The following is a 20,823-nucleotide window of genomic DNA, read 5'->3' as shown; positions in this document are numbered from 1 at the left end:
CTGCAGCAGATAGAAAAGTAAAGTTATAAGATAATCCCATTTAAATACTTAAGACCGTGTATAGGGAACGTTGTCTACCACAAATTCGGGTCCCTAGCTAAATACGCTCATATATATTTTTGTTTCACTAAATTTCGCTAACCAACAAAAAATATTTATCATTAAAGTAAAGTTATTCGTGATTACTATAGCAAGGGATTTTAACCAATGTTTTTCATCTAATATAAATACCTAGCTGAAACATAACCTTGGCATTTTTAAGGGGACATGAAGATGTGAGGTTTATATCTTCTAGTATCCTTCAACACAATATTTAACCACCTCTTTGCCTTTCTGGGGTATACCAACTAGACACTTCGTGCATATTTTCTTACTGGAAGCACATCATCAACTAAAAGTCAAATTTATTTATATCGTACCTGCCACTAGCCTAGTAGTTAGAGCACTGACCTTGGCCTCCAGTGCCGAGAGTTCATGCCCCGGCCAGGGCGGTGTTGGTATGGGCAAGACAAATGCACAATTGTGAGGTTAACTTGGGTATGAGCTTGGGTCATCTAGTTTAAAAAGATTATTCAGTTTCGTAATTCTAGATACGAGTAAGTCCGGGGGTATGAGAGTACAGGATATGTAGGCTCGGTATGTGAATTCGTGCATTTCAAGATAAGAAAAAATACAAAATAATCTATCACGCCCTCTTCATTTAGTCAATGACGTCCACTGTTCTGTCTGGAAGGAAGAAGCCCATGGCTTGTGAAGGGTACGCCAGTTTCATCTGATGGGTTTGTCCAGCTAAACTGTATAAAAATAACCTCCTTCGAAGATTCCGTATCCCTGCTGTCAGTTATACTTCATGATCTGACGTGTATAGCGTTCTAATATCTTCTTCCCATCCTCACCAAGATTTTAAGAAATCTAAGAACTTGTGTAATTAGAAAATGATTTCTAAAGCTTATAATGGAGAGGCGTGGCTCACGCTTTGTTTTACATAAATTCCTATCTCAGAAACGTTATTCTGTTAACTATACAACTTGAGACCATCGCTGCTGGTAACACTCAATTCAATACCATGTTTGGCATCATCGTGCATTACTTCACTATGTACATAGTTTAAGTGATGCAACAAGTAATTTTGTTTCTATGCATTATCTGGACTGCGTATCAGCATGAAACCTTCGACTTTTGTATGGTAAGGCAGATTCCTTTTGGGTCCGTGCAGCAACCCCTATTGACACATTTGTGCATGTAGCTGTTGTTTTAGATTTAGCTATTAGGAACAAAAGTTCCTAGTAGCACGGGCTATGGTGAGCCTGTTGTACTCTCACACACTTTTTTGCAGTTTAAATCAAGGAAATGGTGAAGAGGTGGGGGTGCTGATATCTTTACGATATCTCAAAAGCGAAAATGCGTAGCTGCTTCAATATTTCTGGCATTGCCAGACATGGTATCGTTGCAAACGATACCCTCTGAAGATTTATAATAGATGGAATAATTTTTTGGGGGTGTAGAATTTGTGTATAGTATCCACAATAATTTAATGTTGCAAATTTCTTCATAACAGCTGTGGTTGGAGGTGATCACCCTCTGATCATTATTTACCAGAATCTTTTATTTTAAGAATTGCCAATTTTTTACAGTTTTTCTTAGCGTAGTGTAATTAACTATAACTGGGTGCTCTTCCACCCAGCTCAACCCTTGTACGTACAGTAATGTAAGCACAGTTGACTGATAGGATTACCATTCATCTCCCACTACCACCAACCAACCACTTACCGGGGTACACTTGCTCCTGTGCTACCTTGGTTTAATATTTCTACATTGCTCTACCAGTGCCACCTTAGTTTAATATTTCTACATCACTCTACCAGTGCCAGTCAGTAGTTCTCCCTTTAAAATGACTTCTTAGCCCTATCCCCCTTGATTCTTGTATCATCCCTTAGCTACTTACCCTGCACCATTGTTTTTCTAGTGTTGATAGCCCTTATTTCTTTTTGTTGATAGCCCTTATTTCTTTTAAGTATTTATTCATTGGTCTTCTTTTGGCTACCACTTGTACTCCCAATACCACATTTTGGTCTTCTCATACCCATTCCTAATATCCTAGCAGCTTATCATCCACTGATCCATGTTATATACATATTCCTTTTATCGTGTATTTATTTTCGTCTCCTAGCATTTATATGATCTCCCAATTCCCATATAACCTTCTTGGTCTTCTAGCTTCAACACTGCATGATCTACCATTCAGTTTTTATTTTATCCTAGCACTTTTTATATGGTCACTTGGCACCAACCCTTGTCTACTCACGTAGAATCATCACTGTCTTGTCTCCTGGAAACAACACCTTGTCTGACATCCTAGAACCAGCCTCTCAGAGCCAATTCTTTTCCACACTTCTATGACAAATTCATGAAGGCCCCCGATTCTTTAACGTAGTCAAATTCATGGGGGTCCTGTCTTCAGATCAGCACCCGGACATGGGACGGGGTCAAGTGCTCAGAGGTGAGTCAAGGTGGCCAGAGAAGTGTACACGGGCGTGGGAGTGTGTGCATGAGCCTGTATGGGTGGGCATGCGGTAGCAGAAATACAAGCATGGGCGTGTGGGAGTTGACATGCGGGGGCGGACTAGACGTGAGCGTACAATGCTATATATCTGGAGATGGGTGTGCGAGACGGCATGAGTGGAGACTTAAGCATGGGCGTGCTTGCCGGAGGGTGTAGCAGCAGTGGGCGACGCCTCATGTACCGTACTGAGTGGGAGAGATATGACCCTGTTTTGTGTGCTTGCCTAATTATGCTTACTTAACTCACTGAGAAAAAGTTACATGTAACTCTTGGACCTTTTAATTATCTTGTAAAAGATTGTTCAATGATATACCGTATGTTCTTAACTATATATTACCGACTTCCACTGCTTCCACTTGCTTACCACCCTCACTGAATGAGTACTTTCTTACGTGTCTCTGATACATCTGTTTTTTCAAGGTTTCATCTATTCACCTCTCTTCGCGATATAGGTTATTTCTTTTCACCTCGTATATTGTTCTTTAATTTTGCAAGATTGAATCATATTTCAATCAATCACTGAGGAATTCAATTAAGTCTTATTTATTAGTGAGGATAATTCTGGTATTCACCGTTACTTGGAACTTTTGTTCAGAGTAACTGAATCTAAAACAAACAGTGGCCATAGGAACAAACTCAAATGTTCATTGGCAAAGTACTATTTTCAGTATTATAGACTACAACCTTGTAACCCAAATTTTTGATATATTATTTTTAATTAAAGCAAATTTCCTTTAGAGTTACAAGGGTTGTACTCTGATTATTATACTTAAAAAAAAACTGTTGTAGTGGTAAATGAGGTAAAAAAAAGTATGAAACTTTCATAGTGTGAGCTTACAGAAAATGCTTGCACTGTATCGTATACAAATTGGCTTGAAATGCTCACGTGGTATTCTACATTCTAAATATGTAGCTAATATAATTTCATTATCACCATCTTTTCCTACTACTGATGTAGTCATTACGTGACTAATTATGTTAACTCAAATTTATGCAATTTCTCAACTAGTTATATTTCAAGATTGACTGTTCACCTTAAAACCTAAAATTTCATGCAAATCCTTCGTTAGCTGTAAAACATGACCGCAACTGTGTTAAGTGAGAATGCACATATTTATCATCGAAATCTTTACCATAACCATAAAATGTACATAAATAGATGTACACATGAAAATAAAACATGTTAAGAAATAGCTGTCACATACAGTATTAAGGGCTAAAGATATGAAAGACCTATTGCTGAAACAACTTTACGTTCGATACTAATACATGTGCTGCAGTTGCATTCAACTAGTTTGATCCGATCTTAAAACTGAAATATTCAGCAGAGATATTTCAGTGAAATATTACAATAAACACGACCCACATATTTTTCAGATTTATAAATTTTACCAATCTTAAGCTAGAAAATAGGAACAATTATTATGACAACCTATCCTCTCAAATTGAAAATTCTTATAAAAACAACTAGTCGAATGTACAAAAATGGACCATTGCCCAAAAATATTTACAGCTGGGTGAACCAACGGTCTAGTGTACGAAAAATGTAAAAATGTTTTCCCTACCCAGCAATCAATCGGTTGTTATGCCAAAGGTATGTAATCGAGTTAGAATATAAGTCATACACTTCGGAAGTATGTATTTGCCTGCAATGAAACAATTTGTAATATATTCGTTCGGGCAGTTTTATAATTCTACGGTACTTACCGAAGTCAAATTGTAGATTATATATGAATTTGTTGATTATAATCCCAGAGTCGAATTTCGTTAAGTATCTTCAGGTGTTGTACATGAACGTCACCTCTGCTGCAACGCCCAAACTATTATTAACTAAGGCTTGAATCAAAGGTTGTGTCGACTCTGGTATCAGATATAACTTTTACCATTAACAAAATACCAGTTATTGTGTCACTTCATCTTAGATCTCGCATTGATATTCGTATACGTATAATGTAATGGTGATTGAAAATGTGTGAAATTAAGATAAATTGTAAGTTTTCGAAAAACGGGTAGAAAAACTTCAAAGATGAGGAAAACTTGTTTTATAATTGAACACAATTAAAATACAAACATTTTTATACTGGGCTGTGGTCATGAAGTGGACAAGAATCAAGGTTATCTACACTATTGATCAGAAACTGATAATTTACATTTTTTATATTTATCAAAATATACATTTTTGATATTTACCAAAGTGTACTAAATCATTAAATGTTTGTTCTAGTACTATTAAAACAAATTATTTTTTAAATTGTGAAATGTTGTAGTTAATAAGAAACTGGTATGCCATTCACCCTCATTCCAGTACTAAAATGTCAATAAACAAGTCGCATGTTGGCCATAGAATAGCATTAACTTCCTATTTAAGTATTAGAGATGAAAATTAGTTTAATCTGATATAGAACTACTGTACTTGATAACTGATAAATAAAATGTTGCTTCTACAAATTAGTGGAATAAAAAATATTCATTATTATTGTAATAAATGAGCTGTATTTTTTTTTAAATATATTCACCAATTACTGTAAAGATCAGTCCCAATAACTTTTAAAGTGAGGAGTCATGCTATTCTATGTTCACCGGCTCACCACGATGAGGTCTGCGACTACGAGCCGGACCAGGGGTATTCGTCCAAAGGGTATCCCACATGAAGAAATCACTAATGTGAAATCTTCAGTAAGGACACAAACCTTTGTTGCGTGGAACCCTAAACCACGAACCTACATTCAATTTAAATTTCTTTTATAAAAGAAATAAAAATATCTTGTAGAGGTACTTCGGGATTTTCAGTGGTAGCTAGGTTACCACCAAAAATCACTCACCAACAGCAAGCTGATGGTGATATGCTGACGACCACCCACAAGGAGTGGCAAGGACAAAACAAAGAGGATAGGATAGGATGAACACATAGACACATCGTGATCTAGACTGCACTGCCAGATTGTTGACTACGGCAACAGCAGTGCATTAACTTATTTCACTCAGCTGAATAGTAAGCTCTGGCTGGGTTGACAAACCAGATACTGTAGATAATTAACTGACTGAAAAGACACCATGGCAAGTTTAAATGACTAACCAGGAATTGGAGTTCTAGTCTATCTCGCAGGTCCCTCGGTTCTACTCCATCAGACCCTCTATTCTTGACCGTCACTTTTAGTTCACCTACCAGGCCCGCTTTTAGACCATCATTCATGCTCTTGATTCTATTCCATAACTCAGACCCTCGCCTTCAGCCCATCATCGTGGCACTTGCTTATACTCCACCATCTAAACACTTGCAGACCATAACCCGTACTTTCACTTATAATCCCCAACCCTTGCTTACAGTCCAACATCCATTTTCTGGCTTCCCATCATCATGACACTCGCTTCTAGAATACCACACGGGCTCTTAACTCAGACCTATGATCAAGGCCTTCGCCTGTGATCCATCACCCAAGTCCTCGCCTGTGACTCATAACCAAAGCCCCCGCCTGTGACTCATAGCCCAAGCCCTCGCCTGTAGCCTATAACCCACACCCTAGCATTTAACCGATCACAAAGCTTTTCGCCTCTAACCCATCTCCCAGACCCTAGCCCATCAAGGTCATCGCCTTCAAGTCAATCATCCAGACCCCTGGAGTGTGGCCCATCACCCAAGCCCTTCACTATGGCTCATCACCCAAGCCCCTATAGCCCATCAACTAGGCCCTCGCCTGTCGCCCAATACTCATGTCGTCCCCTGTTGTGCATCATGAATCGCCTGAGACCTATCACCTAGACTATTCCTTCACTTCTAGTCCATCGTGAAAGCCCTCGTTTTTGGGCCATCGCGAAGGCTCTCGGCTATGGCTCGTCATAAAGACATTCGCCTGTGGCCCACCACCCAGAACCTTTCCCAGATCCCTGGATGCGGCTTTTCACCTTTAAAGAGTCACATCACCCCAAGCCTTCGCCAGAGTCCCATCACGCCAGTCTCATCACACCAAGCCTTCGCCTGGATCTCATTACACCAAGCCTTCGCCTGAATCTAATCAAACCAAACCTTCGTCTGAATCTCATCACACCAAACCTTTGCCTTATCACACCAAGCCTTCGCCTGAATCTAATCAAACCAAACCTTCGTCTGAATCTCATCACACCAAGCCTTTGCATGAATCTAATCAAACCAAACCTTCGTCTGAATCTCATCACACCAAGCCTTCGCCTGAATCTAATCAAACCAAACCTTCGTCTGAATCTCATCACACCAAGCCTTCGCCTGAATCTCATCACACCAAGCCTTCGCCTGAATCTCATCACACCAAGCCTTCGCCTGAATCTCATCACACCAAGCCTTCGCCTGAATCTCATCACACCAAGCCTTCGCCTGAATCTCATCACACCAAGCCTTCGCCTGAATCTCATCACACCAAGCCTTCGCCTGAATCTCATCACACCAAGCCTTCGCCTGAATCTCATCACACCAAGCCTTCGCCTAAATCTCATCACACCAAGCCTTCGCCTGAATCTCATCACACCAAGCCTTCGCCTGAATCTCATCACACCAAGCCTTCGCCTAAATCTCATCACACCAAGCCTTCTTTATCTCATCACACCAAGCCTTTGCCTTTATCTCATCACACCAAGCCTTTGCCTTTATCTCATCACATCAAGACTTTGCCAGTCTCATCACACCAAGCCTTCGTCTATGTCTCATCACTCCAAGCCTTCGCCTTTGTCTCATGACACCAAGCCTTTGCCTTTATCTTATCACATCAAGCCTTGTCAGTCTCATCACACCAAGCCTTTGCCTTTATCTCATCACATCAAGACTTTGCCAGTCTCTTCACACCAAGCCTTCGTCTTTGTCTCATCACTCCAAGCCTTCACCTTTGTCTCATGACATCAAGCCTTTGCCTTTATCTCATCACATCAAGACTTTGCCAGAGTCTCTTCACACCAAGCCTTCGCCTTTATCTCATCACACCAAGCCTTCGCCTTTGTCTCATGACATCAAGCCTTTGCCTTTATCTCATCACATCAAGACTTTGCCAGAGTCTCATCACACCAAGCCTTTGCCTTTATCTCATCACATCAAGACTTTGCCAGTCTCATCACACCAAGCCTTCGTCTTTGTCTCATCACTCCAAGCCTTCGCCTTTGTCTCATGACATCAAGCCTTTGCCTTTATCTCATCACATCAAGACTTTGCCAGAGTCTCATCACACCAAGCCTTTGCCTTTATCTCATCAAATCAAGACTTTGCCAGTCTCTTCACACCAAGCCTTCGTCTTTGTCTCATCACTCCAAGCCTTCGCCTTTGTCTCATGACATCAAGCCTTTGCCTTTATCTCATCACATTAAGACTTTGCCAGAGTCTCATCACACCAAATCTTTGCCTTTATCTCATCACATCAAGACTTTGCCAGTCTCATCACACCAAGCCTTCGCCTTTGTCTCATCACACCAAGCCTTCGCCTTTATCTCATCACACCAAGCCTTCGCCTTTATCTCATCTCATCAAGACTTTGCCAGAGTCTCATCACACCAAGCCTTCGCCTTTATCTCATCACACCAAGCCTTCGCCTTTATCTCATCTCATCAAGACTTTGCCAGAGTCTCATCACACCAAGCCTTCGCCTTTGTTTCATCACACCAAGCCTTCGCCTTTATCTAATCACATCAAGACTTTGCCAGTCTCATCACACCAAGCCTTCGACTCATCACACCAAGCCTTTGCCTCATCACACCAAGCCTTTGCCTTTGTCTCATCACATCAAGCCTTTGCCTTATCGCACCAAGCCTTTGCCTGAGTCCCATCATCCCAAGCCTTCGCCTGAGTCCCATCATCCCAAGCCTTCGCCTTAGTCCCATCACCACAAACCTTTGCCTAAGTCCCATCATCCTGATACTAGTCCATCATGCGTTCCCTGCGTCCTAGTGTATTTATCATGTCGACACATCCATTACCCCTACCTGTGTAGGGGTAATGGAGGTCCTACCCATCACGCAGGATCTTGCGTGTTGCCTATCATTCACGTTCTCGCGTATTGCCCATAAACGAGCCCCTCGCCTGTAGCCCATCACCCTGCCTCTAGTCTCTAGACATCTCCCAGGCCATAGCCTGTAGCCCATCACCCTGACTCTAGCCTCCAGCATATCACAAAGGCCTTAACCTATAGCCCATCACCCTGCCTCTAGACATCATCCAGGCCTTAGCCTGTAGCCCATCACCCTGTCTCTAGCCTCTAGAACATTATCCAGGCCTTAGCATGTAGCCCATCACCCTGACTAGCCTCTAGGACATCATCCAGGTGTTAGCCTGTAGCCCATCACCCTGACTCTAGACATCATCCAGGCCTTAGCCTGTAGCCCATCACCCTGACTATCCTCTAGGACATCATCCAGGTCTTAGCCTGTAGCCCATGACCCTGCCTCTAGTCTCTATACATCATCTAGGCCTTAGCCTGTAGCCCAACACCCTGCCTCTAGAACATCATCCAGGCCTCAGCCTGTAGCCCATCACCCTGACTAGCTTCTTGGACATCTTCCAGGCTTTAGCCTGTAGCCCATCACCCTGCCTCTAGTCTCTAGACATCATTTAGGCCTTAGCCCATCACCCTGCCTCTAGTCTCTAGACATCATTTAGGCCTTAGCCCATCACCCTGCCTCTAGTCTCTAAGACATCATCTAGGCCTTAGCCAGTAGCCCATCACCCTGACTCTAGCCTCCAGCCTATCATCCAGGCCTTAACCAGTAGCCCATCACCCTGACTAGCCTCTAGGACATCATCCAGGCCTTAGCCTGTAGCCCATCACCCTGACTCTAGCCTCTAGGACATCACCCAGGCCTTAGCCTGTAGCCCATCACCCTGACTCTAGCCTCTAGATCATCCAGACCTTAGCCTGTAGCCCATCACCCTGCCTCTTGTCTCTAAACATCATCCAGGCCTTAGCCTGTAGCCCATCACCCTGCCTCTAGCCTCTTGGACATCATCCAGGCCTTAGCCTGTAACCTATCACCCTGACTATAGCCTCTAGGACATCATCCAGGCCTTAGCCTGTAGCCCATCACCCTGACTAGCTTCTTGGACATCATCCAGGCCTTAGCCTGTAGCCCATCACCCTGCCTATAGAACATCATTCAGGCCTTAGCCTGTAGCCCATCGCCCTGCCTATAGAACATCATCCAGGCCTTAGCCTGTAGCCCATCACCCTCACTAGCTTCTTGGACATCATCCAGGCTTTAGCCTGTAGCCCATCACCCTGCCTATAGAACATCATCCAGGCCTTAGCCTGTAGCCCATAACCCTGCCTCTAGTCTCTAGACATCATCCAGGCCTTAGCCTGGAGCCCATCACCCTGCCTCAAGTCTCTATACATCATCTAGTCCTTAACCTATAGCCCATCACCCTCCCTCTAGAACATCATCCAGGCCTTAGCCTGGAGCCCATCACCCTGCCTCTAATCTCTAAACATCATCCAGGCCTTAGCCTGTAGCCCATCACCCTCACTAGCTTCTTGGACATCATCCAGGCCTTAGCCTGTAGCCCATCACCCTCACTAGCTTCTTGGACATCATCCAGGCCTTAGCCTGTAGCCCATCACCCTGCCTATAGAACATCATCCAGGCCTTAGCCTGTAGCCCATAACCCTGCCTCTAGTCTCTAGACATCATCCAGGCCTTAGCTTGGAGCCCATCACCCTGCCTCTAGTCTCTATACATCATCTAGTCCTTAACCTGTAGCCCATCACCCTCCCTCTAGAACATCATCCAGGCCTTAGCCTGGAGCCCATCACCCTGCCTCTAATCTCTAATCATCATCCAGGCCTTAGCCTGTAGCCCATCACCCTCATTAGCTTCTTGGACATCATCCAGGCGTTAGCCTGTAGCCCATCACCCTGCCTATAGAACATCATCCAGGCCTTAGCCTGTAGCCCATCACCCTGCCTATAGAACATCATCCAGGCCTTAGCCTGGAGCCCATCACCCTGCCTCTAGTCTCTATACATCATCTAGTCCTTAGCCTGTAGCCCATCACCCTGCCTGTAGAACATCATCCAGGCCTTAGCCTGTAGCCCATCACCCTCACTAGCTTCTTGGACATCATCCAGGCCTTAGCCTGTAGCCCATCACCTTCACTAGCTTCTTGGACATCATCCAGGCCTTAGCCTGTAGCCCATCACCCTGCCTATAGAACATCATCCAGGCCTTAGCCTGTAGCCCATCACCCTGCCTATAGAACATCATCCAGGCCTTAGCCTGTAGCCCATCATCCTGCCTATAGAACATCATCCAGGCCTTAGCCTGTAGCCCATCACCCTCACTAGCTTCTTGGACATTATCCAGGCTTTAGCCTGTAGCCCATCACCCTGCCTATAGAACATCATCCAGGCCGTAGCCTGTAGCCCATAACCCTGCCTCTAGTCTCTAGACATCATCCAGGCCTTAGCCTGGAGCCCATCACCCTGCCTCTAGTCTCTATACATCATCTAGTCCTTAACCTGTAGCCCATCACCCTGCCTATAGAACATCATCCAGGCCTTAGCCTGGAGCCCATCACCCTGCCTCTAGTCTCTATACATCATCTAGTCCTTAGCCTGTAGCCCATCACCCTGCCTATAGAACATCATCCAGGCCTTAGCCTGTAGCCCATCACCCTGCCTCTAATCTCTAAACATCATCCAGGCCTTAGCCTGTAGCCCATCACCCTGCCTATAGAACTTCATCCAGGCCTTAGCCTGTAGCCCATCACCCTGCCTAAAGAACATCATCCAGGCCTTAGCCTGTAGCCCATCACCCTCACTAGCTTCTTGGACATCATCCAGGCCTTAGCCTGTAACCCATCACCCTGCCTATAGAACATCATCCAGGCCTTAGCCTGTAGCCCATCACCTTGATTATAGATCATCCAGGCCTTAGCCTGTAGCCCATCATCCTGCCTATAGAACATCATCCAAGCCTTAGCCTGTAGCCCATCACCCTCACTAGCTTCTTGGACATCATCCAGGCCTTAGCCTGTAGCCCATCACCCTGACTCCAGCCTCTAGGATATCATCCAGGCCTTAGCCTGTAGCCCATCACCCTGCCTATAGAACATCATCCAGGCCTTAGCCTGGAGCCCATCACCCTGCCTATAGAACATCATCCAGGCCTTAGCCTGGAGCCCATCACCCTGCCTCTAGTCTCTATACATCTAGTCCTTAGCCTGTAGCCCATCACCCTGACTATAGATCATCATCCAGGCCTTAGCCTGTAGCCCATCACCTTCACTAGCTTCTTGGACATCATCCAGGCCTTAGCCTGTAGCCCATCACCCTGCCTATAGAACATCATCCAGGCCTTAGCCTGTAGCCCATCACCCTGCCTATAGAACATTATCCAGGCCTTAGCCTGTAGCCCATCACCCTGCCTATAGAACATCATCCAGGCCTTAGCCTGTAGCCCATTACCCTGCCTAAAGAACATTATCCAGGCCTTAGCCCATCACCCTCACTAGCTTCTTGGACATCATCCAGGCCTTAGCCTGTAGCCCATCACCCTGCTTATAGAACATCATCCAGGCCTTAGTCTGTAGCCCATCACCCTTCCTAAAGAACATCATCCAGGCCTTAGCCTGTAGCCCATCACCCTCACTAGCTTCTTGGACATCATCCAGGCCTTAGCCTGTAGCTCATCACCCTGCCTCTAGTCTCTAGATATCATCCAGGCCTTAGCCTGTAGCCCATCACCCTCACTAGCTTCTTGGACATCATCCAGGCCTTAGCCTGTAGCCCATCACCCTGCCTATAGAACATCATCCAGGCCTTAGCCTGTAGCCCATCACCCTGACTAGCTTCTTGGACATCATCCAGGCCTTAGCCTGTAGCCCATCACCCTGACTAGCTTCTTGGACATCATCCAGGCCTTAGCCTGTAGCCCATCACCCTGACTAGCTTCTTGGACATCATCCAGGCCTTAGCCTGTAGCCCATCACCCTGCCTATAGAACATCACCCAGGCCTTAGCCTGTAGCCCATCATCCTGCCTATAGATCATCCAGGCCTTAGCCTGTAGCCCATCACCCTCACTAGCTTCTTGGACATCATCCAGGCTTTAGCCTGTAGCCCATCACCCTGCCTATAGAACATCATCCAGGCCTTAGCCTGTAGCCCATAACCCTGCCTCTAGTCTCTAGACATCATCCAGGCCTTACCCTGGAGCCCATCACCCTGCCTCTAGTCTCTATACATCATCTAGTCCTTAACCTGTAGCCCATCACCCTGCCTGTAGAACATCATCCAGGCCTTAGCCTGGAGCCCATCACCCTGCCTCTAATCTCTAGACATCATCCAGGCCTTAGCCTGTAGCCCATCACCCTGACTAGCTTCTTGGACATCATCCAGGCCTTAGCCTGTAGTCCATCACCCTGACTCCAGCCTCTAGGATATCATCCAGGCCTTAGCCTGTAGCCTATCACCATGACTAGCCTCTTGGATATCATTCAGGCCTTAGCCTTTAGCCCATCACACAGTGCCTTTCCTATTACCCAGGTCCAGGCCCATCAACTCTAACCATCGCCTGTTGCGAATGACAAAGGACCTTGCCTCTAGTCTACCATCTCTGAAGCACTAACTCCTAGTTGAACACCCAGGCCCTTACCTCTTAGTCTATCATTCAGACACCCCGATTGTGGCCCATCACGGAGCTAAGATCGATTCTAAGCTTTTGAATATTTTGTCCTAAATGCGGTGCTAGTTATAAGTTTCAGTGGGATATTTAGGTTTACTAGGTCAAGGAAAATGAGGTTAGATGAGCAATATCACATCGGGCAGACTCATAAGAGAAGCCTCATCGGACAAAGTCTCACCAGGGAAAAGGAAGGTAATTTTAGGTTAACTAGGTTGTAGGATAGTTAGGTTTGATAAGAATAATATCCCGTCGGGCAGACTCATAAGAGGAGCCTCACTGGATATATGTTAGAAGACATTTGGTAAGAATAGCATCCGCTTGGGACAAGAAACATTCTTGGCAAGCCCTCACTCCTAGTCCATTACCCAAAACCTCCTAGGTTCTTAATTCTAGTCCATCACCCTGGTCCCTCGGTTGTTGTCTATCACGAAGGTCCCTAGCTTCTTGTCTTATTACCTTGGTTCTTACTTCTAGTCCATCACCCAGGACTTCGCATGAAGCATATTATCCATGCCATTGACATGGATAATATGCAACTTCCAGTCGTTTGCTTCTCGATGATCATCCAGCCCCCCGCTTTTAGTCCATCATAACGCACTCGACTCCAGCCCATTACTTAAGACTCTCTACCGTGGCCTACCATACAGGTCTTTCACAGTGACTTAACACCCAGGCCCTCGCCCGTGACCAATTTCCTAGACCTTCACCCAGGCCCCCCGCCGAGATCATGTGGCCCATAATCTAGGCCCTCACATGTGGCCTATAAACCTAAGCCATATTCCCACCCAGGGCCTCGCCTGTTGCCCATCACCCAGACCCTCGCATCTAACCCATCACCCAGACTAGCCTATTGGACATCATTCAGGCCCTTGCCTGTAGCCCATCATCTAGATCCTTGATCATTCTCCATCACGAAGGCCCTCAACTGTGGCCTATCGCCTAGACCCCTAGCCTTTGACGTCATCACGCAGGCCCTTGCGTGTTGCCTATCGTTCACGTTCTCACGTGAATGCCTATAAACGAGCCCCTCACCTATAACCTCGCCTGTGGCCCACCACAGAGACCATTGCGTGCAGCCCATCACCGATACACCCTCGCCCACTACCGTAGCTCTCACCTAAGGCCCATCACAAACCCTCGCCTAAAGTCCATCATCCAATGTCATCGCTTGTGGCTCATCACCCAGGCCCTTTCATTTAGCACATCACAAAGGTTTTCGCCTCTAAACCATCAAAAACTTACTCGCCTCTCGCTCAGACCTCAGTCTATCATCCAGACCCCCTTGCCTCAGTCCATCATCCAGATTCCTTGCCTATGACCACCAATAAAGGCATTCACATCTAACCCATCACTCAAGACTCCTCGACCCTCGACTACGGCCAACAAATATTTCTACTTCGGCCGGGAATCGAACCCGGACCCTTAGAACTACGACCCCCGAGCGCTGTCCACTCAGCCGCGAGGTCCCGTGGCCGAGGTACATCACTCAGGACCTTTGCCTGAATGCTCTTCTCCCTCGCCCATCCTTGTGGCCCACCACCATTTAGCCTGAAGACCAACATCCAGATCCTAGCCTGTGGATCATCAACAAGGCCCGAGGAACCATTAACAAAGTCCTCGCCTAATAGCCCTTTGTCCAGACCCTCGCCTATAGCCTTTTGTCCAAGGCCTCGCCTATAGCCCATCGTCAAGGCCTCGACTGTAGCATATCGTCAAGGCCCTCACCTGTAGCCCATCATCCAGGCCCCTCAACTATGGCCTATCGTCCAAGTTCTCGCCTACAGCCCATCGCAGAGACCCTCGCCTGTAGCCCATCACCCAAACTCTAGCCTCTAGGACATCATCCAGGACTTTGCCATTTACCTTAGCCTGTGGACCATCACCATTTAGCCTGTGGACCATCACCATTTAGCCTATGGACTATCAACCCAGATCCTAGCCTATGGACCATCACCAGGCCCTTCTTGTGGCCCATCGTCCAGACCCCTCGCCTATAGCCCATCGTTCAGACCCCTTGCCTATAGCCCATCGTCCAGACCCCTCGCCTGTAGCCCATCGTCCAGGCCCTTGCCAATAGCCCATTACCCAGACACTCGCCTATAACCCATCGTCCAGACTCGCCTGTAGCCCATTGGCCAGACCCTCGCCTGTAGCCCATCGTCCAGACCCCTCGCCTGTAAACCATAAGTCCAGACCCTCGCCTATAGCCCATCATCCAGACTCGCCTGTAGCCTATCCTCCAGGCCCTAGCCTCTGGCCCATCACCCACACTCGCTTCATCTATAACTCGGCCCCTCGCCTCAGACCCCATCAGACAGTCCCTATCACCCAGGCATCCGCATCAGACCCCATCAGCCAGTCCCTATCACCCAGGCATCCGCATCAGACCCCATCAGCCAGTCCCTATCACCCAGGCATCCGCATCAGACCCCATCAGCCAGTCCCTATCACCCAGTCATCCGCATCAGACCCCATCAACCAATCCCTTACCTGTGGCCCCATCCCATCACCTATGCCCTCGCCAGTAATGCATAACCCATTCCCTCGCCTCTTTTCCATCATTGTAGACACTAGTGTCTAAACCATCGTCTAGTCCCTAACATCTATTCCATTACCCATTTCCTCGTATCTAGGCCATCACAGGGAGCCTTTCTCTATTTAGGTTTGGTTTAGTATAATAAACTTAAATTTTCTAAGTTTCTAATTTGTTTTGTAGTAAATTCTGAAAATCAATCCATCATTAAACAGCTATGTTTCTTTCATTTGCTATCAAAACGTGGCTCTTGACCTCACAGAATCTTAGCGGTTTTCTTTGCAACAATATACTATATCTGAATAAAATACTAAATATTTAATAATTAAATCCTTCAACATGGAAAATTAATATCCAAAGAAATATTTAATAAATAAATCCTTAATCATGGAAAATTAATATCCAATTTCCCATTTTCATGGGATTAGGTACTTTGCAAAGAGGTTCACAATGCCTCTTCCTATTTTCATTGAATGTTGCAGGGAGCAAGCTGCATGTGGGGCTTCTTTTAACATTGTTGGGGTTGCCAGATTGAGAAACTAATAACAAACCCTAGTTTTACAATATTAATTTCACCATATCCGGGACTATATCACTGATAATTCATCTTTAGCGTTTACTAATTTACTTTTCAAATTTGTAATTAAATACTGTGCAATACTTACACTAAAATATTGCAGTCGGCTGAATTTTCTTCCTCGAATGACATAGGTTAAACTGGTAGTGCCCTCGCTTTAAGTCCTCCACGGCTGCGAGTAGACTTAAATTTCAGCATTGAAGACTGCATCTGCAAAATATATGCTTTTAAATATTTTAATACATTGATGTGATTAATGCGTCATAATACTGTGACTTCAACAATTAAATACAATGCTCACAAAACGAAAATGAAAACAGTTGACATGTCTATGGTAATGACCGAAGATGGTATGAAAACCTCATAAACTCTAGAAATTCAACGCAGGAAATTCAATGCAGGAGCTTACTGGTTTTTAAGTCATTGACTATTTGAAAAACGTAAATAACAATGATTTTATTAACCACTTTAGTTAAGTAATTATAGTGATTAATGTGACAAGAAAGTTATTAAAAGAATACTTAAATTTCATATGCATATACTACTTTGCTTAAAAATTTTACAATTTAATAATACAAATCAATATAGGTCTACCTACTATGGAGGACATAATTAAGTTAAACTGGTACGGTTAGCTCTATATGTCCGTCCTTAACCCTCTGCATCTCTTCCATTAAGTGTCCAAGATCCAGCTATATCTCTTCCATTAATTGTCCAAGATCCAGCTACATCTCTTCCATTAATTGTCCAAGATCCAGCTACATCTCTTCCATTAATTGTCCAAGATCCAGCTACATCTCTTCCATTAACTGTACAAAATGTTGCTTTTGACCTCTCCGCAATCTTAGCTGGTGTCTTTGTCTACCTCACTAAATACTATCACATGTTCTTAATTATAGAAAATTTGTATTTAAATTCCCCATTTACATGAGATTTAATATTTAGCCAAGAGGTTCTCAATGTTTGTATCTAAATTTCCCATTTTCATAGGATTTAATATTTAGCCAAGAGGTTCTCAATGTTTGTATCTAAATTTCCCATTTTCATAGGATTTAATATTTAGCCAAGAGGTTCTCAATGCCTCTTCCTATTTTCATTCAATGTTGCGGGGAGCAGGCTGCATATAAGGCTTTCTGTAACATTGTGGGGTTGCCATATTGAGAAACCAATAACAAACACTAGTTTTACCATGCTAATTTATATCACTATAAGTTGTCTTTTGCTTTAACTAAAATTACTGTTCAAGCTTTTTAATTAAATATTGTGCAATACTTACACTAAAACATTACAGCCGGCTGAATTCTCTTTCTCGAATGACAAATGTTAAGCAGGTAGTGTCCTCGCTTGAAGTCCTCCACGGCTGCGAGTAGACTTGAATTTCAGCAATGAAGACAATGCAACTGCAAAATATTTGCTTTTTTAAATATTGTAATAAATTGACTCATCATGATGGTTAATTGATTGACTCATCATGATGGATGGATTAATGGTTAACTCATTGTCATAATACTGTGTCTTCCACAATTAAATACAACGCTCCCAAATCGAAAATATGAACAGTTGACATATGTCTGCTATGGTAATGACCGAAGATCGTCTGAAACCATCATTAACTCGTAACAAATCTAATGTAAGAACTTACTGGTTCTAAAGTCATTCACTGTATTTGAAAAAATGTAAATGACTAAATATTTTTACTTAGTAATTTTGTTCATGTTATTATTAGTAATGCTCATCACAAGCAAGTTAATAAAATATTTAATACACTTAAATATCATATGCATATATTGTTTTGATTACAAAATTTACACTTTATTGAATAAGATAAACTAAAGGACGCCTACCTATTATGTAGATTGTAGACCATAATGATGTTAACTGAACCAGTTAGCCCTCTAGAGTCCATCTGGATACTGGACTGGTATACCAACATGGGCGAGGCTGTCTATGTAGTCATTCATCCAGTTACTGACCGGACCAAATGCTGCTCAATATAAGTGACCAAATGAAACATACAACATCCACTGTGTCACACCAATAAATGTGTATATAACTCATAAATGATACACATTTCAATGAAAAATAATGCAAACACGACTAAACTGAAACGTTCTAAAAATAATGACGGTCATATAATAATAAAATTATTAGATACAATTATTAGATTGTACAATGTACATTAGATTATAGATACAATAAAGAAATCAATATAGAAATTATTCGAGTACAAGAAAGCAATCCAGTAACAAAATTATAAATCTGTAATTTAAACATTTAAATGATTAAGCTGAAAGAAAACTAGTATAAACATAATTTTAAATTAAACTGTATTGAGCAGAAAAACAATTCAACATGCATTAAGCTACAGGTAATAATACAAAAATTAATATGATTAACGGGCAAAAATTAATACAAAGCAATAAAACAAAATAAATTATGCTGAAAGGCAGACAATTATGAAAGGAAAAACATTAAAAGTTGTGGGAGGAAAAAATTAGTAGCTGAAAGTAAAAAAAAAATTAATATGCTGAAAAGATAATCATTTAAATTCTGTAATTTCTGAAAGATAAAAAATGGTATGCTGGAAGGGAGAAATTTTTATTCTGCAGGGAAAAAATTAATATGGTGTTAGAACAATTTAGAACAATTTAGAACAATTTAGAACAATTTAGCATTAATTAGGCCAAGGTAATAATGCAAAAATTAATACACTTAACAGGCAAAAATTAATGCAAGGCAATAGAACAAAATAAATTATGCTAAAAAGTAAGACATTTAGCATGTTGAATGGAAAAACATTTAAGTTGTGGAAGGAAAAAAAATTAGTAGCTGAAAGTACAAAAAATATATGGTGAAAAGAAAATCATTTAAATTCCGTAAAGAAAAAAATTGTATGCTTGAAGGAAAAAATTAGTATTCTGCAGGAAAAAAATTAATATGGTGTTAGGGAAAAAGCATACTATAAAAAATTATCCTGTACAAAAAAATATAACATCCTATACGGAAAGGAATCACAAAGTTCGGTAATAGTAATGAAAACCATTACAAAACATTAACCTGTAGGGGAAATCTATTGATAAATGATTAGACTACTTGGAAAGCATGTGCATAAATATTTAGGTTATACACAAAGCAATTGAAAAAATAAATAGGTTACATGCAAACCATTATAAAAATACAGGTAATTAGGTTATACGGAAATAATTATAAGGGAAATAAGCTGTAAAGAAAAATAACAATTATTAGCATTTTAATAAAACAATTAAAGTGCATAAAATATAATTTTGAAATGGTTAAACTGCTAGAAATAAATCTAGCCTCTATGGACACCAGAAGGGACATAGGATCCCAATCATGGCTACTGGGGAGGATAATCGCCATGACTAATTTGGAGGTAATTGTAGCCCCAAAAGTAACCTGGAGGTGAAGAGGTGCTCCATCGGTAGTCGAAGAGGAAAATAAACTTCCAAGGCTAGTAGAGTTGATGAAGCTCCGAAGCTTGCAGTGAAGTACCCTGCTGTGGTGAAATGGAGCAAACAAGGTTTGCTGCAGAATGAAGACTACCCAGGGGAAGAGGACCCCCCCTCCTCCCTGGCTAGCAGGGAATAGAGTCCCGCCGGGGTTAAGTACAACCATTAAGGCTGCCCAAGGCCAAGAGGGCCCCAAGGGCTATCCTGGAGTAGGTTAACACTCAACCCCACCAAGGCTAGCCTAGGGAGGAGAGTACCTCCTTCCCCCCTGGCTAGCAGCGATTGGTGTTCCGCCGGGGTCAAGTACAAGCATTAAGGCTGCCCAAGGCCAAGAGGGCCCCAAGGGCTATCCTGGAGTAGGTTAACACTCAACCCCACCAAGGCTAGCCTAGGGAGGAGAGTACTTCCTTCCCCCTGGCTAGCAGCGATTGGTGTTCCGCCGGGGTCAAGTACAACCATTAAGGCTGCCCAAGGCCAAGAGGGCCTCAAGAGCTATCCTGGAGTAGGTTAACACCCACCCCCACCAAGGCTATCCTAGGAGGTGAGAACAGCCAAGTCCCCTACCAGGAACAGCCTGACCAAAGAATGGGAATGAAGTTGCCCAAAATATAAATTTAAAAGCCTACCTGAGAGAAACATCCGTCAAGTCTTAAAAACAATATCAAGAAGCAGCATATCTTGCAGAGTTCGACCACCTCTTGCAGAGTTCGCTCACGTCTTTCACGGCTCAAGCAAGTCAGAAGAGTAAGCATTCTGGAAATAAATAAATATACTGTATATATACAATACTGTATATCCATTAAGAAAAACGAGAGAAGACAGAAGAGAAAAAGGGAGAGGAGAGGAGGAAAGAGGACAGGAGAGATGAGTAAGGAGAAAGAGGAGAGGAGAGTATGGAGGAGAAAGAGGGATGAGAGGAGAGTAAAGAGAGAGGGATGAGAGGAGAGTAAAGAGAGAGGGATGAGAGGAGAGTAACGAGAAAGAGGGATGAGGAAAGGGAAAGGAGAAAAAGGAGAGGAAATAAGAGGGATGAGAAATTATTATTAACA

The 20,823-nt window shown here is 43.4% G+C and overlaps 1 protein-coding gene and 1 long non-coding RNA gene across 3 annotated transcripts; one reads left to right on the top strand and one right to left on the bottom strand.

The window, feature by feature from the left end:
- Positions 1-2,657: 2,657 nt before the first annotated feature.
- LOC138351288 (balbiani ring protein 2-like) lies at positions 2,658-7,270 on the top strand. Its single transcript, XM_069302921.1, has 2 exons — positions 2,658-2,752; positions 6,475-7,270. The coding sequence occupies exons 1-2, from the start codon at positions 2,658-2,660 to the stop codon at positions 7,268-7,270; spliced, it is 891 nt and encodes a 296-aa protein (XP_069159022.1).
- Positions 7,271-15,898: 8,628 nt separating this feature from the next.
- Positions 15,899-20,531, bottom strand: LOC123747999 (uncharacterized). 2 transcript variants are annotated; one of them, XR_011222404.1, is made up of 4 exons: positions 20,401-20,531; positions 18,149-18,288; positions 17,581-17,704; positions 15,899-16,514 (listed from the first exon to the last, which is right to left on the bottom strand). It is a non-coding gene; the product is annotated as an uncharacterized lncRNA (long non-coding RNA). The 2 variants fall into 2 exon arrangements; XR_006771738.2 differs by lacking the exon at positions 20,401-20,531 and having other exon boundaries at positions 18,149-20,352.
- Between the last annotated feature and the right edge of the window lie 292 nt (positions 20,532-20,823).

The sequence above is a fragment of the Procambarus clarkii genome, chromosome 49, assembly GCF_040958095.1.
Source record: "Procambarus clarkii isolate CNS0578487 chromosome 49, FALCON_Pclarkii_2.0, whole genome shotgun sequence".
In the NCBI taxonomy this organism is placed as follows: domain Eukaryota; kingdom Metazoa; phylum Arthropoda; class Malacostraca; order Decapoda; family Cambaridae; genus Procambarus; species Procambarus clarkii.
Note: the sequence above shows the minus strand (reverse complement) of the source record. Positions and strands in the feature narration are given on the sequence as shown.

Coding starts and splice junctions, on each gene's coding strand:
- LOC138351288 (XM_069302921.1), top strand. CDS start 2,658: ATGGGTGTGCGAGACGGCATGAGTGGAGACTTAAGCATGGGCGTGCTT. Junction 2,753..6,474: donor CGCCTCATGTACCGTACTGA/GTGGGAGAGATA, acceptor TCACCTTTAAAG/AGTCACATCACCCCAAGCCT.